At 56.0% G+C, this 13,974-nt stretch overlaps 2 protein-coding genes and 1 pseudogene across 2 annotated transcripts; all 3 read right to left on the reverse strand.

The window, feature by feature from the left end:
- Positions 1-466: 466 nt before the first annotated feature.
- On the reverse strand, positions 467-2,041 carry LOC132322520 (avidin-like). Its single transcript, XM_059837014.1, has 4 exons — positions 1,970-2,041; positions 1,264-1,477; positions 725-845; positions 467-566 (listed from the first exon to the last, which is right to left on the reverse strand). The coding sequence occupies exons 1-4, from the start codon at positions 2,039-2,041 to the stop codon at positions 467-469; spliced, it is 507 nt and encodes a 168-aa protein (XP_059692997.1).
- A 4,773-nt stretch (positions 2,042-6,814) lies between these two features.
- LOC132322270 (avidin-like) lies at positions 6,815-9,011 on the reverse strand. Its single transcript, XM_059836632.1, has 5 exons — positions 8,857-9,011; positions 7,879-7,971; positions 7,564-7,777; positions 7,088-7,208; positions 6,815-6,997 (listed from the first exon to the last, which is right to left on the reverse strand). Exons 1-5 carry the CDS (start codon positions 8,929-8,931, stop codon positions 6,964-6,966), a joined length of 537 nt encoding a protein of 178 aa, XP_059692615.1. The 5' UTR covers positions 8,932-9,011; the 3' UTR covers positions 6,815-6,963.
- Positions 9,012-11,585: 2,574 nt separating this feature from the next.
- LOC132322521 (avidin-like) lies at positions 11,586-13,934 on the reverse strand (annotated as a pseudogene).
- Between the last annotated feature and the right edge of the window lie 40 nt (positions 13,935-13,974).

Genomic DNA, 13,974 nt, shown 5'->3' on the forward strand with positions numbered 1-13,974 from the left:
TTGAGGTGCCATACAGCACAAAGTTAATCAGCATCTCAAATCTACTGATAATGCTGCCTCCATTGCCCAATCCAACAGAGCATGGATTTCCAGTGCTGGAAAGGGTCTGGGGGGAATGGATATGAAAGCACAGCAAGAAGTGAGCTGAATTCAGGATGCTGCTGCTAGCCCTGCCACCATCAGGCAGGTGGGGAATGATGACACAGGGTGGAACTTTGGGTTTAGGTGAGATGGGAAATGAGCCCAGGGAGGCAGATGGTTGGATCAGGGAGCGATGCAGGTGTCCCTGCAGAAGGGCAGTGGTGAGACTTCTCCTCAGCAGGTGCATCTTTGGGGACAGAAGATGTAGCAAGGACAGTCTCTAAGAAAAGGCAGCAAAAGCTGATGATTTTAAAATTTTATTCTCAGCTGGGAGGCAGGTTTTTCTTGCCTTGTTGGGGGGTAAAGCTGCAGCCAGACCATCCCATCAAGGGCCTGGTGAAGACACAGCCTCACAGGGAGGGGACAAGTTCGGCAGGATCTTTCCTTTTGTGGTGCGTTTGCGTGTGAAGACATTTCTGCCCACCCTGAGAGAAGATGAGAGTTTCTGTAAGATGACCCACAGACACCAACCCCTCAGACCTGCCAGTCCTTGCAGCAGTGATGGGGGGGGGTCCCTGAATTCCCCCCAAGTTTCCTCAAGTGAGGACCCCTCTGTAGAATTAGTGTCACATCCCCTCACTACCTTGTGGCTTTCCAGTCCTCCTCAAGGGACCCGACAGCTTCACGCAGCAGCCACATGGTGCTCAGCATCTCCTTTCCACCTGCATCCACAAAGCATTGGCCCACAAAGGCGGTGGTGGCATCTGGGAGGAAGCACTTATTGGGAGAACCGTGGGGAAACTGGCTCCTCCCCCTCCCCCACTGTCCTCCCAGACACAGCTGTGTTCCTGCTCCAATGGCCACACAAGCAACCACCAAACCCATGCTGGAGGGGTCCTGCCCTTCCCTGTGGCTCCCTCAGGTAAGGCAGGATTTGTTAGCACATCCCAGTTGTGCTAACAGGGTCTGGACCCACCGTGGATGCCCCAGGGATGCTGGGTGAGGAGAGGCCCCCCTGTTCAAGCCCAGCATTGCCCCTTAGCACCATGCTGTGCGGGTGTTGCTGCTTAGCTGCACCAAAGCATCACCCAGCTGAATTCCTGGTGAAAGAAAATTCCTGCTGGCTGCATGCAGGAATTCCATTGACACTGCCATGCCATCTCCAGGTGTCCCAGCACTTACTGGAGAACTTGTCCCAGCGCACAGTGAAGGCAAAGGTGGGCCAGCCCTCCTCTCCAAGCTGCTGCTGGGCACCCCTCAGGGGGGAGACTTGGGCACAGCCCCCGGAGAGGGTGACTCGTGTGAGGTATTGTCCATGGAAGTCCCCATTGTCCCTCAACACCGAAATTTCCATCAGTGAGTCCTGGTCATTCCTCCACAGTCCGCTGAGCTGGCACTGAAGAAATAGAACCACATACTCTGCGCCCCCACATGCAGAGGGACCCCATCCCTGCTGCTGCCCCACACCAGGGGAGCCACAGCCCTGCAGTAATGCAGCTGCAGGGCATTGGCTGTCCCCAATCCCACTTTGGGGAAATGCTGCCCCAGGGTGCTGCTGAGGAGATATCCCAGTCCTGCAGCATGCAGGGTACACCCAGACACAGACCCTGACATCGAGGGGATGCCACAGGCATGGTGCTCCCAGGCACAAACCCCAAGGGAAGAAATGCCCTGTTCATGGTTCCCTCGTGGGAACAAATCGTTCTGGAGGTGGTACCATGTGGCTGGGGTAGATCTAGGGATACCTTGCCCTCTACCTGGACTTGGTTCTTGCAAGGCTCTCCTTCTTGTCTAAGCCTAAAATGGCATTTGAGGGAGAACTCCTGGCTGCCCACACTGCATCCCTTTGTCATATCTGCTACGCTCCCATTGTCACCCATCCCCGTACCTTCCTCTCTGCAGGAGCAATGCTCTCTGCCAGGGCCACGGCGAGGACCAGGATGAGAGCGCCGCCCCCCATGTCTGCGGGGCCGCGAAATATCCGGCCCAGCTGCCTCTCTGCCCTGCTTCCCAAACCCCTTTATAGAGCTGTAACCGGAGCCATGACGGCTGGCAGCTGCGCCTTGAGTGTCCTGATGTCAGCGTGCCCAGGCCAGGTGAGGTGACGAGGTCTGCCTGACCTGGGCAGCGCCGGAGGAACGCGGGGATGAGCACGGCTGTGCAGGGAGGCGGGGATGCAGGGATGATTTACACATCCACTGTCCAAGAGGCTCCGCCGACCCCGTTCCTTGCTCAGTGCCGGAGCCCTGGGGCCGGGCACGGCCTGACACTGTCCTAGTGCCACCGACACAGTGCTGCCACCTAAACACAGGCTGGAGCCAGAACAGTCCGGCCGGCCGTGCCCTGCTGCGCTGGCTGATGGCGGGAATGCCCGCAGGGGCTCATCCCTGTCACTGTCCCCTCCTACACTGTGAGTGTCTGCTGCTCTTTCTAAACTGGTTTTCCTCCTGGCTGTGCTGGGCTTTCCTCGGGTTTGGGACCTAAGACTGTCACAGCAGCAGGAACTCTTGAATCAGACATTTTTGCAAGGGCAGAAGGACTTTCCTGGAAGATGTGTAGATGTTAAAATTTGTTTATTCCTGTGGGAGGGTGCCTCCCACCTCTGTGCACGGTGCCTCCCTAGACACCGTGGGAGGTGATGCCATATGCATGATGCTCTGAGGATGGGCAGGGCCCTGTCTGACCCTTCCCAAGGAGTTCCTGATGGTGCAAGGCTGTAATGGGGGTGCTCAGACTGCCTGGCATTTTCACAGGGACATGGCACAGACACATCCCCCAAGACACCACTCTAACCAGGTGAACATGTCACTGCAGGGGAAGATAGAATGGCATCTGGCTATGTCCAGGTCATGAAGTGCCTCTCTGGCCCCCGCCCAAGCACAAGGGGTGAGATCTGCTTTGGCAATCCTTCTCATCTTTCCTGGGCCTGAAGACAAGGAAACCCACTCTCCTCTTCCTCAGGGAGCAGGATCCTATGTTCAAATTGCACTTTGCTTTTAATAAAAAAATTACAGGGAACGGGATCCTATGTTCAAATTGCACTTTGCTTTTAATAAAGAAATTACAGGGCTGTGTTCAACTCTCATCCTGGGGACTTGCTGCAAAAGCACTTGGGGTCTTGACACTGCTCTCCCTTGCTTGCTGCCCAGCTGGCTCCCAGCACCCAGGACTTGGTACTCCCCTGTGGGCTCCATGCAACACCCACAGGGGCAGCACCAGTACAGAGCAAGGATGGACAGTGCCCTGCAGCCCACCCACTGGCTTTGCAGTCATCCTTGAGCAGGTCAGCCTCATCTTGCATGATCCATGTGGTCCTTCAGTACTTCCTTTCTCTCCTCCTCTGTGAAGCTTTGGCCCATGGAGGTGGTGATGGAGTCTGCAGTCTGTGAAGGGAGGGGAGGGGAGGGGAGGGGAGGGGAGGGGAGGGGAGGGGAGGGGAGGGGAGGGGAGGGGAGGGGAGGGGAGGGGAGGGGAGGGGAGGGGAGGGGAGGGGAGGGGAGGGGAGGGGAGGGGAGGGGAGGGGAGGGGATGGGATGGGATGGGATGGGATGGGATGGGATGGGATGGGATGGGATGGGATGGGATGGGATGGGATGGGATGGGATGGGATGGGATGGGATGGGATGGGATGGGATGGGATGGGATGGGATGGGATGGGATGGGATGGGATGGGATGGGATGGGATGGGATGGGATGGGATGGGGCTGTCCGGGATGGGATGGGATGGGATGGGATGGGGCTGTCCCTCTTAGGCACCCAGTTTGTCAGTGGGAAAGGCTGCTTGTGGGTGGGTGATGTTTCCCTCCCCAGCCTCCTGTCCTGCCGGGACCTTGAATAGGCAAGGGATATGCAGGGTGTGGTGGCATGAGCCCAGCTGAGCTGGACATCATGGGAAGGGCAGGGATACTCCAAGGTCATCTAGTGGACACTAGAGGAGCTCAGAATACAGGAGGGAGACTGGGAAAGAAGAAGCTCCTGAAAAACTCCAGTTAATAGCTGAAGGTGAGCTGGCTCTTCTGGTTCACTGAGTGTGTCACCTGCAGTGGTGACACCCAGGCCTCGTTCATGGTGTGTGGCAGCAGCCGGTGAAGTGTCCTTTTCTGTTCACGGCCAAGATCGCTACACTGGAGCCAAAGTCAGTGACCCACTGCCTGGTCAGGGTGCAGTGCAGTGAAGGGGACTCAGCCCTGGTGCCACAGCACGGCCTCGGTGGGGCAGGGTGGCAGGACTGAGCAACCCTCTGAGCCATGTAGAGCAAGCTGGACAAGCTGCAGGTTCCTCATCCACACAAAGGGTTATACTGACAAATTTGATGAGCACATCTGTAGGATGGGGAGGCAAAACACATCTGGGAGGTGCCCTGGTTCCAAACCAGACCCAGGAAGGGCTGAGAACATAACTAAGGAGCTCCTCCATTCTCTCAGGATGGCAGTCCATGGTTGACAAGGCTACAGCTGCAACAGTGCCATGGAGAGAGGCAGAAGAGAGAGAACAATGTGTGGTCCTGACCAGAGGACCATGTAGAAGTAGTGGAGGGGACGGGAGCTACGTGTCTCCACTCATCAGTGAAGTTATGGCTTGAAAGTTGAATTTACTCTTTTGTCATTGCTGCAGAGTGGAGGGTACCAGGTTGTGGTACACCCAAACCCACAAACCATGCAGTCCCTTGAGTGACCTGGGAATTCCCTGCCTCTGTCTGCTTAGATGGGTCAACAGCTGCCCTGGGAGATGTTGGGCACCAAGATGCTCAGTGTTGAGACATTTGTAAACGGTTGACAGCAGCAGTCCCCACAGAAACGGTTGCGCAGGAGAGTTTTCCACATGTGGTTAAGACATGTAAGTGCTGGAGGACCCCTGCAGTTGAAGCTCCTTCTCCATTCTAACAGTGACTTCAGTGCTTGAAAGGATTTGATCCTTACGCAAACATCACCCCATGCCAAGATCCTAATAAGTTCATTTTTTGGGGTTTTTTTTAACTGATACACAGTGTGTGTGAACAGCTGTGCCACACAGCCATGCCCCTGTGATTTCAGGTGTCTCCTGCCTCCACCAACTCCCCCTGCCCCTGGAGGCATTCACAATGTATGAATGACTGTGATCAAGACTTGTCATGCAGCAGAAACAGCAAGTTTTCCTGCAGTGGGGCTGAAGGGGAAGCCCTGCTCATGTTTGCCTTGCTGATGAGGCTGTGCTAGAAGGAAACAAGAAGTGCAGGGTTTGCAGACCAGCACAGTGAGCAGGTTTGCAGCTGAATAAAACTCAGAGCTGAGGGGTACCAAATGTCCACGGAGAAACATCCCCATCCTTAACCACTCCCAGACACCTGCAGTCACCCCCAGGTCCAATCTCCTGCCACCCCAAACCTGAGGGGTGCCAGGGATGCGTTGCAACCAGGCTGGGTGCCCTGAGGTAGGGACTGGCCTTGGAAATAGCTCTGCCAGCTCATGCCTGCCATGTTCCTCACCAGCACTGTGGCTGCCTGCTGGGGTTTGCAGGATGCTCCAACTGTGGTCAGCACTGCTGCCTTGCTGAAGCACTCTGGGAGTGCTGCACAGCCTTGGGAGAGCCCTGCCTTGGGGAAATGCTGGCATGAAGGCAATAATGAGGTCAGGAGGATGCATGCAGTGAGGCTGGAGGCTCAGTGGGGCACCTCACTGCTGAGCTGGTCAGGTTTCAGGTGGGAGCTGAGTCCTGTGGTCCTCTGCCTCTCACTTTCCCACTTCTCCAACCCCTCTAAAAGCACATAAAAAGCTGTGCAGATACATAAATGCATAGCAGAGGGCTGGTGTAAAGACATTCTGTAAGGGAACTGAAAAAGCTGGAGAAATGCCAGCAAGGCACAGAGAAGGGAACAGCAGCATGGCTCTGGAAACGGAAGATGAGCCCCAGGGAGAAAGATGTGAGAAGCAAACCACATGCAAGTTTTTCACAAGGCAGGTGAAAACACAGAGCAGGCAAACTTACTAAAGCCACAGGTGCTGTTAGCAAAGCTCTCCCACCCACAGCATTTGTGGCAGAAGAGCCAGGGGGGCAGAGAGGGGTGGCAGCCCCAGCAGCCCAGTCCTACTTTTAAATTCATCAAATCCCAGGCAGTATGCCAGCTCAGGGCATGCAGCACTGTCCTGGGTTATTTTGAGAATCAAAGGCACAAGGATTTTCAGATTCAGACCAAGACCTGATTTCCTGGAAATCATTTTCTTTGGCTTACAGGGGTGCCTAAGGCAGCACAGGAACTTCCTGATTTAGTCAGCCACATAGTCCATTGGGCAGGGATTTGAGAGGCTGTATTTGCTGGCCATTCGGTTTTCAGTAAATCACATTTCCCAGAAAGAGTTTTGGGCTGGGTATACTGCAGCTACTGGCCCTGTGTGGCTGGTACCGAGCAGCCCTTGGCACTTTTCAGGAGTGTGGACGCAGCCAAGGCCCCTCACCTGCCTGCTTAAGGGCTATGTCAGAGCCAGGGGCCTCCCAGCCAGGTTTTTGGGATGCAGAAGAGCTCCCCAGCCTACTCTGCCATCACACTTACCAGGCTTTCAGCAGGAAGGAGTGAGTGCTGGTCACAGTTAGTGTCAGAGGGTTACTTTGGAAATGCACCATCCTGTTTGGGCTGGAAAAGGGACTTTCTTGGGGCCAGTCTCTTCCCAGAATAAGGGAATGAGAGTTTCACCCCACACCCACCCCCCACAGAGTTTTAGCCCAGCTTTTCCAGGACATATCCCCAGACTGCACAAGGTTGTGTTTAAATATCTTTAATTTTATTTGTTGTTTTCTGAGATAACTTCCTCCAGAGCTGGAAACATCAGGGCATGCTGGTACACACTGATCCTGCTGAGGGGTCTCCAGTCTCCCAGGTGTGGCCAGAATAAGTTGCTGCTCCTTCTTTCAGCCTGCTCGAGTGAAGGTGTTGCGCCCAGTCCTGTGGGGAAGCAGTCACCCATTGGTGCCCAGCCAGCAGCAGGATAGGGATCCCAGGGATCCCAGATGGACTGGGGGTACCTTGGCTCACCTGGTGGCTTTCCAGTCATCCTGCTCCGAGTCGACTTTCTCCCGCAGCAGCCAGGAGGTGTGCAGGACCTCCTTCCCATCATCCCCATTGAAGCACTGGCCCACGAAGACAGCTGTGGAGTCTAAAGCAGTAGCAGCTGTTAACATCCTGACAGGACCCCAGCTGATTTTGGAGCTTCACAGACATCAGTGAGCTTAGTGCTCATGGAGCCTGAGTGGATCCCGGTATTTGCAAGGAAATGGTGTGTGGCAGAGGTGTTGTCAAAGCAACCTGTGGTGCTGCCTCATCCAGAACTTGTTTTGGGAGGGGTACTGCTATCTGCAGACACCATCCAGAGTGGGGAAGGAATCAGGGAAGGAGAGACAGGAGACAGCAGGAGAACAGAAGAATTGGGATTCCTGAGCACTGCGACCTGCCTGAGCCCCCCTCTCCATCCCAGCACTCCATCCAACAACAGCCATCATTTAACTACAGACCTGAGAACTTCTTCCAGTTGACAGTGAAGCCAAAGGTGCACTGTCCATCCTCATCCAGGTGCTGGGAGCCAGTCAGAGGGGACGGCTGGATGGGTTTCTTGGTGCTTGACACGGCGGTGTGGTACTGGCCAGAGAAGGTTCCGTCCTTGCCAACCTCAAACACTTGCATCTTGGAGCCCAGATCATTCTCCCACCAGCCGGTCAGGTTGCACGGCTGGGGATAAGCAGATGTGTCCCTGGGGCTGCCTGTACAAGCCCTTACAGGCTGAGCCCCCTGCCCACACCCCCCGATGCCCACGGGGTGCTGGCACTCACCTTGATAGGCCTTCTGCTCTTCCCCATGGTTGCCTTTTCCCCTTCCTTGCTGGCCTTTTTCTCCCCAGGGTGCTCAACTCCCTGGCAGAGGAGCTTGGAAAAGAACACAAACACGGGTCAGGCTGCAGATGGTGGCACAGCAGAGGTTTTCTGGAGTCCTGAGAATGCTCAAGCATTCTTTTTTTAAATACTTGATTCATAAAGTTGTTGCTATCTCAGCTACATCAAGAGAGCCAAAAGCTGGGGTAAGCCAAGCAAAAGGGAGAGGTGAAGAGGAAAAGTAAAGGGTGGGAGCCTTGGACAGGCAGGAACATGGGTGGGACCCCTGCTGTAGCCCGGGCAGGTGAGCTGTGTGAGTCCAGGGCACATCTGCCCGTGTTTGTGGATACCTGTGCTGTGCTCAGCACACGTGTAGCACAACAGAGAGGCTCACTAGGATGGGCACAGCCCTCAGGTCCACAGTGGACTCCGTCTCACCAGTGCCCTGCACATCCCACCTGCAGTTCTAAGTGCTGCCTGTTCCCTGCCGCACTGCACGGTCCGAGACAGGGGCAAGTCACCGTCTGGGGCAGGATCCCCGCACTTCCCCTGCCCCAATTCCCCTCCAAGTCCCTGGGAGGGAAGTGGGGGATTTCCACATCCATGGCTCCTGCAACAGGGAAGGAATCTCCATGCACATCCCTCCCGGGCACACGGACTACCCCGGAGCATCACTTCCCTCATCTCCCTCGGCAGGGTTTCCTGCCTGGGTACCCGCTGGAGCAGGGGATCCTCCTGTTGCCGAGTATTCCCCCGCAGATAGGTCTTCTACGCGCGTCCCATCCCTAACAAGCGCTGCGGCTCCCTTATCATATTGCATCCCTCCGGCGAGTCTCCCACTCGTGTCCCTCCCCGAACACCGGGATCCCCAGCCGTGCTCCCATCCAGACTTCCCCGGAGCCGAGTTTCCCACGCCTGCCTCCCAGCAGGAGCCCCCACCTGGAAGCCTGCCGCAGCCGCGGCCACGGACACCCCTGCAGGGAGGGCGAGAGCGGAGAGGACGCGGCGGCTCATCGGGAGGCAGCTCGGGATGCAGTGGCGGTGAGGAACCAAACCATGCCAGTGACTCACAGACTTATATTCAGCTCCGGCGCTGCTTTCCGGGAAAGCCCCGGGTGGTACCTGAGGGAGGGACCGATACTAGCAGAAGGAAGGATAAGGAGACAGGGAGGGGAAGAGGGGTCGGGGCAGGGACAGGGGCAAGGACGGGGATGTGCACAGGGCTGGGGATGAAGGCAGGAAGACGCTGTGGTGGGATGGGAACGGGAGCTGGGGGGCAAGGATGAGGGCTGGGGGATGTGCACATGGATGGGGATGGGAACAGGGGAAGGGATGCAGATGGAAGCAAGGGTGGGGGGGATGGGGATGGGGCCGGGATGGGGGCAGGGATCAGGGATTAGAGGCAGGGATGGAGATTGACACCAGACTGGAACAGGGGTGGACACAGGAATGGGTATGGGCAGAACAGGGATGCAGGAGGGGTTGCATGGGGCTGCCCACCGACATCACCCGGCCTGGGGGTCTTTAGCCCCATGTCTACTGGTTGAGGGCTGGGTCTAAGTTTCCACCCTGCCCTGCTGGAGCTCCTGTGTCCCAAAGCACCCTCTGGTCACTGCAAGGGATGGACAGAAGGGCAGAGAGTCATGAGGACTGGGCAAGGCATGTGTGCATGGACAGCAGGTGATCTGCAGTGGGTCCAGGGAACTGGGAGATGAATGAAGCAAACTGGCCCCAACAGCAGTAGGAAAACCTCTGAGCAGGGCATTGCAGGCTGGAAGTGAGCAGCCCAGGTTGCATGTACCAGGCAAGAGGAAAAGGCAAATGAAATGAGATGTCAATAAAAGGGCAGGATCACAGCAAGGTCAGGGACCGGATGTGGGATAGTTAGGACAGCTGAAGAGCACAGATTGTGATACACAGATTTTGATCCAGCACTGGCGCCCCCAGTGCTGATTTCTCGTAAAACTCTACAGTTTTACTTTCAGTTTTCTTATTAAGCAAGCACAACACTTGGATCATTCTCTGTCCCACTGGCTGCTTTCTTACAAGGAACCAGGAGCCAGGGAATTTGCAGTTGAGGGGGTAATAAAACGACAGAAATTAAATTAAATCTTATGTTCTGGGCCAACATGGTTGTCAGTGGCCTTGTGCCCTGCTGTGCAGGGCTCCCGGCCTCATCCTCCACTCACACTGGAGTCCCAAGGCTTTAGCCTCATGGTGCAGGTGACAGCCACAGTGGGTGTTTGGGGAAGAGAAGCAGGAGAACGACCCCTGCACAACCAGAGCAGTGCCAAGGATCAGAGGGGATGAACTTAGGGCCCTGTGCAGAATGCAGGCATGAGGATGAGGGTGCAAGGGTGAAGATGAGGATGCACGGTGACTTTTGACCAAAAGCTGGACCACCAGGCACATAAACCAGTTGTAGTCAGTTAGTACAAGCTTACCCTGGAGAGCCTCAGGTCTGTGCTCTGTGTGCAGCCCCAGAACCCAGCAGGGAATGAGGGAAAAGAGCAAAGGCTGAGGAAGGCTGGGGAAGGACAGGCACACTGTGAGAGGAAGAGGATGGCAGACAGGCACTGACACTTTCTCGGGGCACTGTGTGCTTTCTGCCCCATCCAGCAGTCTCTTGTCCCAGCAGCCCTGTAGCCACCAGGCAGCATTGTCCTTCACACACTTTGCACCTCTCTGTGCCCACACAGCTTCTCCCTGTGGCGCTCAGGAGCAGCAGTTAGGAGCTGTGCATCGTGGATTATGTAACTAATGAGTTAGAAACTTCATGAGCTGCTGAATTGATGGATTAGTGTCAGACCGGTGCAAAGGGCATCGGGCCCTTGTTGGATTTGTTTCCTTTCCTAAGGAGCTGATAAAGTTTAATGTTCAGATAACATCCTGTGAACATGAGCACCAGAAAGGATCCGTATCCTGTTCCACCCCCCAGCTGATCAGGTGACAGCCAGTCAGTGGGAAGTACATTATGCCCGCGTAGGAACAACAGGCACACCTGCAGTACCTGGCTTTAGCCACCCGCTCTGCTCAGCAGCTCTCCCTGGAGTCCCAGGCCTCTCTCCTGATCCCCCCAGCATCCATCCTGGATTTTAGACTGCCCCAACACCCTGGATTTCCCTCTGTGAGGGCCGGCACCCAGCTCTCCTGCATATGTGCATGCAGCACCGAGACTCCAAGCAGAGCAGTAGCTGGAAATGGGTTTGATGGGAGGATGAGGCAGAGAGGGGTGCAGAGGCACAGGATGAGGCCAGGGGAGAGTGCTGGCTTGCCTGCATGTGGCTTTCACCCCTTCCCTCAGCTGTGGGGTGTCCTGCTACCCCACACTGCAGGTTCTGCCTGGAGCCACCCAGCCCCATGAATGTCCCAAATGGGTACACAGGCAAGGAGGCCCCTGCTGAGGCCTGAAGCCATGATCAGGAAGCAAAATTACTGTCCCCAACCCCATCTTTCCCATCCCTTCCAAAACACTTCCCTGTTGTCCCCCTGCCAGCACCTCGGTCTCCCCATGGCCACAGATGGGGACACACCCACAGATGGCTGCTTGTACACCAGGGACACAGCTCGCTGCCATGTGGGGAAAGGTTTGTTTGGCTCCAGAGAGTGGGGAGACTTGGGGATGCAGAAGGACAGCAGGGTGCAGGCAGCACTGGTCCCTGTTCCCATCACTTGATGTGGGTGAAGATGGAAGAGCCAACCCTGCAGGGAAAATGTGCCAGCAGGGTGGGAGGGAGGGCTGTGGGGTGAGATGGCAGGGACAGAGCTCACCTTGTGACTTTCCAGGTGCCCTTGTGTGACGGGACCTCTATCCACAGGAGCCACGTGGTCTCCAGTGTCTCCTTCCTCTGGTGATCCACGAAGCCCAAAAAGGCAGTGGTGGAGTCTGGCAAAGTTTGAGAGAGGCAGAGCAGGGTAAGAGCCTGCACCTCAAGACAGGGAAGTCTGGGCCACCTGGTCCTGGCAGACAAACATGCCCTGGACAGAGAGATGGGCTTTCCTGCCACACTGGCCAGGTCGACCGCTTCCACATCACTGGACAGAGAGTTGGGCATCAGCCCTGCCCCTGGACAGACAAATGGACACCCCCATCACCTTTTCCAGACAGCCCTGAAACCCACCATAGACAAGCTCTCCCACCACCACTTCCCACGGCAGGAATGTGTGCATGTGGCCAATCTGTGCCCACAGCCAGGGCTCCTCTGGGTGCCACAGGGGATTTGGGGCACCAGGCAGGGGGTCCCCACTCCAAGCATGGGCAGAGGATCAGTGTCACTGCTGTAGCTGAGAGCTGCCACTGCACAGTGAAGCCGAAGGTGGGGGGTTTCTTGGCACTGGGATGCTGCTGGACCCCTCACAAGGGTGACACAAGGATCTGCTTGTTGGTGGCTGCCACTGCAGTGTGGGTGGAGCCTGAGAAGGTCCCAGCTGTGTTCGCAGCCAAGATGGTCATATTGAAGCCCAGCTCATTTCTCCACAGGCCCTGCAGGTCACACTGGGGACCAGGGGTTGTGTGGGTGGCTTGGGCAGTGCTGAGCCACAGTTCCCCCTCCCCCCACCAGCAGTGTCATGTGTATCCCATGGCATGGCCCTCTGTGTGGCAACTGAGACCAGCGTATGGGCACCAGCTGGGACAGCACCTCTCCCTCCCTGGCAGGGCAGGGCAGAGCTGGCAGTACTGGGTAACCCCCTATAGCAGGGATAGGTGACCCACAGTACCCCCAAAGACAGCACAGCCAGAGCTGGCAGCCTCCTTGGTCATGGACACTGCACTGTGGTGTGGCATGGCACAGCCAGGCACAAGGGGAGCAGAGGAACACTGTGCTGGGGTGTCACAGGACAGGACAGCATGGCATGATAGAAACATGAAACCCTGCCAGCCCTGCACACTGTGCCCCAGGGGTGGCCCAGCATGGCACAGGACAGCATGGCACAGCAGTCTGTGGCACAGCACAGCATGGAGTGGCACAGCACGGCAGGACATGGCATGGCACCAGATAGCACAGCAGGACCAGGCAGCCATCTGGTCATTCCCAGTGCACCACAGGGATGGCACAGCCAGGGCCTGCAGCCCCTCAGCCCCCACCCTGCACCCAGGACAGCTCAGCACAGCTCAGCACAGCTCGGCACGGCCACAGGGCTGCTCTCACCTCCCTGGATGCAGCACCACGGGCCATGAGCAGGGCCAGGGTGAGCAGCAGCAGCACCCAGGGTGCCCATGGTGGTGGTGGCCGTGTGTGGTGCCCAGGCTCTGCCCACACCCACCCAGCCCCTTTCACAGCAGAGGGGGCTGTGGCCGGGCAGCGGCTGCCGAAACCTGCCCTCCTGCCAAGGGATACCCTCTGGGTGGGAGATGGGCAAGCAGGCACTGCTCCAGGCTGAACGGGCTGGTGGGGTGGGCGGGCTGCAGAGGAGGAGTCCATGTCACTGAGGGTCACAGCAGGGGACACGCAGGAAGCCTCGGGTATGGTGACAGAAGGGACTGCAAGACATCATGGGAAGTACTGGGAATGTGTGTGCTGAGCCATGAGAGTTGTCCAAAAAAATTGGATTTGTTACCTGGTGCATAACAAGGCAGTAATTGCACACTCAAGAGAGACATTGATTTTTTTGTTTTAGTTCCAGAAGCCTGAGCCCTCAGTGTTATTCCAAAGATCAAGCACACCAACTATCAAAATGTTTTTCTATTTACACATCTAGCAAACAAAAGCAAAATTAGTTCATTGGCTATGAGTTATTTAGTTCTCTTATTAATTACTATTCTCTCTCCTATTGGTTAAGAATTCTCTTGCATCTGATGCTAATCAATTTGCAGGCTCAGCCATTCTCTTCTCTTGAGTTGGTGGGTTTCTTCACTTAGTGGACCATAAGTCATGCTCTCTCCCTGCCAGAATTTATTTTCTACCTAGTCAGAGCTGCTTCAGCGCTGAGTTTTTCCTGATCCAGTTGTCTTTATTAGTATTTTATGCTGGGGGTTCAAGCAAGTGTCTTGTAAATTCCGCACTCTTTGTGTCCATTACCAGTGGTATATTGTTCATCCTAAGTTTTGTAACCTGC

This window comes from Haemorhous mexicanus, chromosome Z, assembly GCF_027477595.1.
Source record: "Haemorhous mexicanus isolate bHaeMex1 chromosome Z, bHaeMex1.pri, whole genome shotgun sequence".
In the NCBI taxonomy this organism is placed as follows: Eukaryota; Metazoa; Chordata; class Aves; order Passeriformes; family Fringillidae; genus Haemorhous; species Haemorhous mexicanus.

Coding starts and splice junctions, on each gene's coding strand:
- LOC132322520 (XM_059837014.1), bottom strand. CDS start 2,041: ATGGGGGGCGGCGCTCTCATCCTGGTCCTCGCCGTGGCCCTGGCAGAG. Junction 1,478..1,969: donor TTGCTCCTGCAGAGAGGAAG/GTACGGGGATGG, acceptor CTATTTCTTCAG/TGCCAGCTCAGCGGACTGTG. Junction 846..1,263: donor GCGCTGGGACAAGTTCTCCA/GTAAGTGCTGGG, acceptor GCTTCCTCCCAG/ATGCCACCACCGCCTTTGTG.
- LOC132322270 (XM_059836632.1), bottom strand. CDS start 8,931: ATGAGCCGCCGCGTCCTCTCCGCTCTCGCCCTCCCTGCAGGGGTGTCC. Junction 7,778..7,878: donor AGAGCAGAAGGCCTATCAAG/GTGAGTGCCAGC, acceptor GCTTATCCCCAG/CCGTGCAACCTGACCGGCTG. Junction 6,998..7,087: donor GATGACTGGAAAGCCACCAG/GTGAGCCAAGGT, acceptor GCTTCCCCACAG/GACTGGGCGCAACACCTTCA.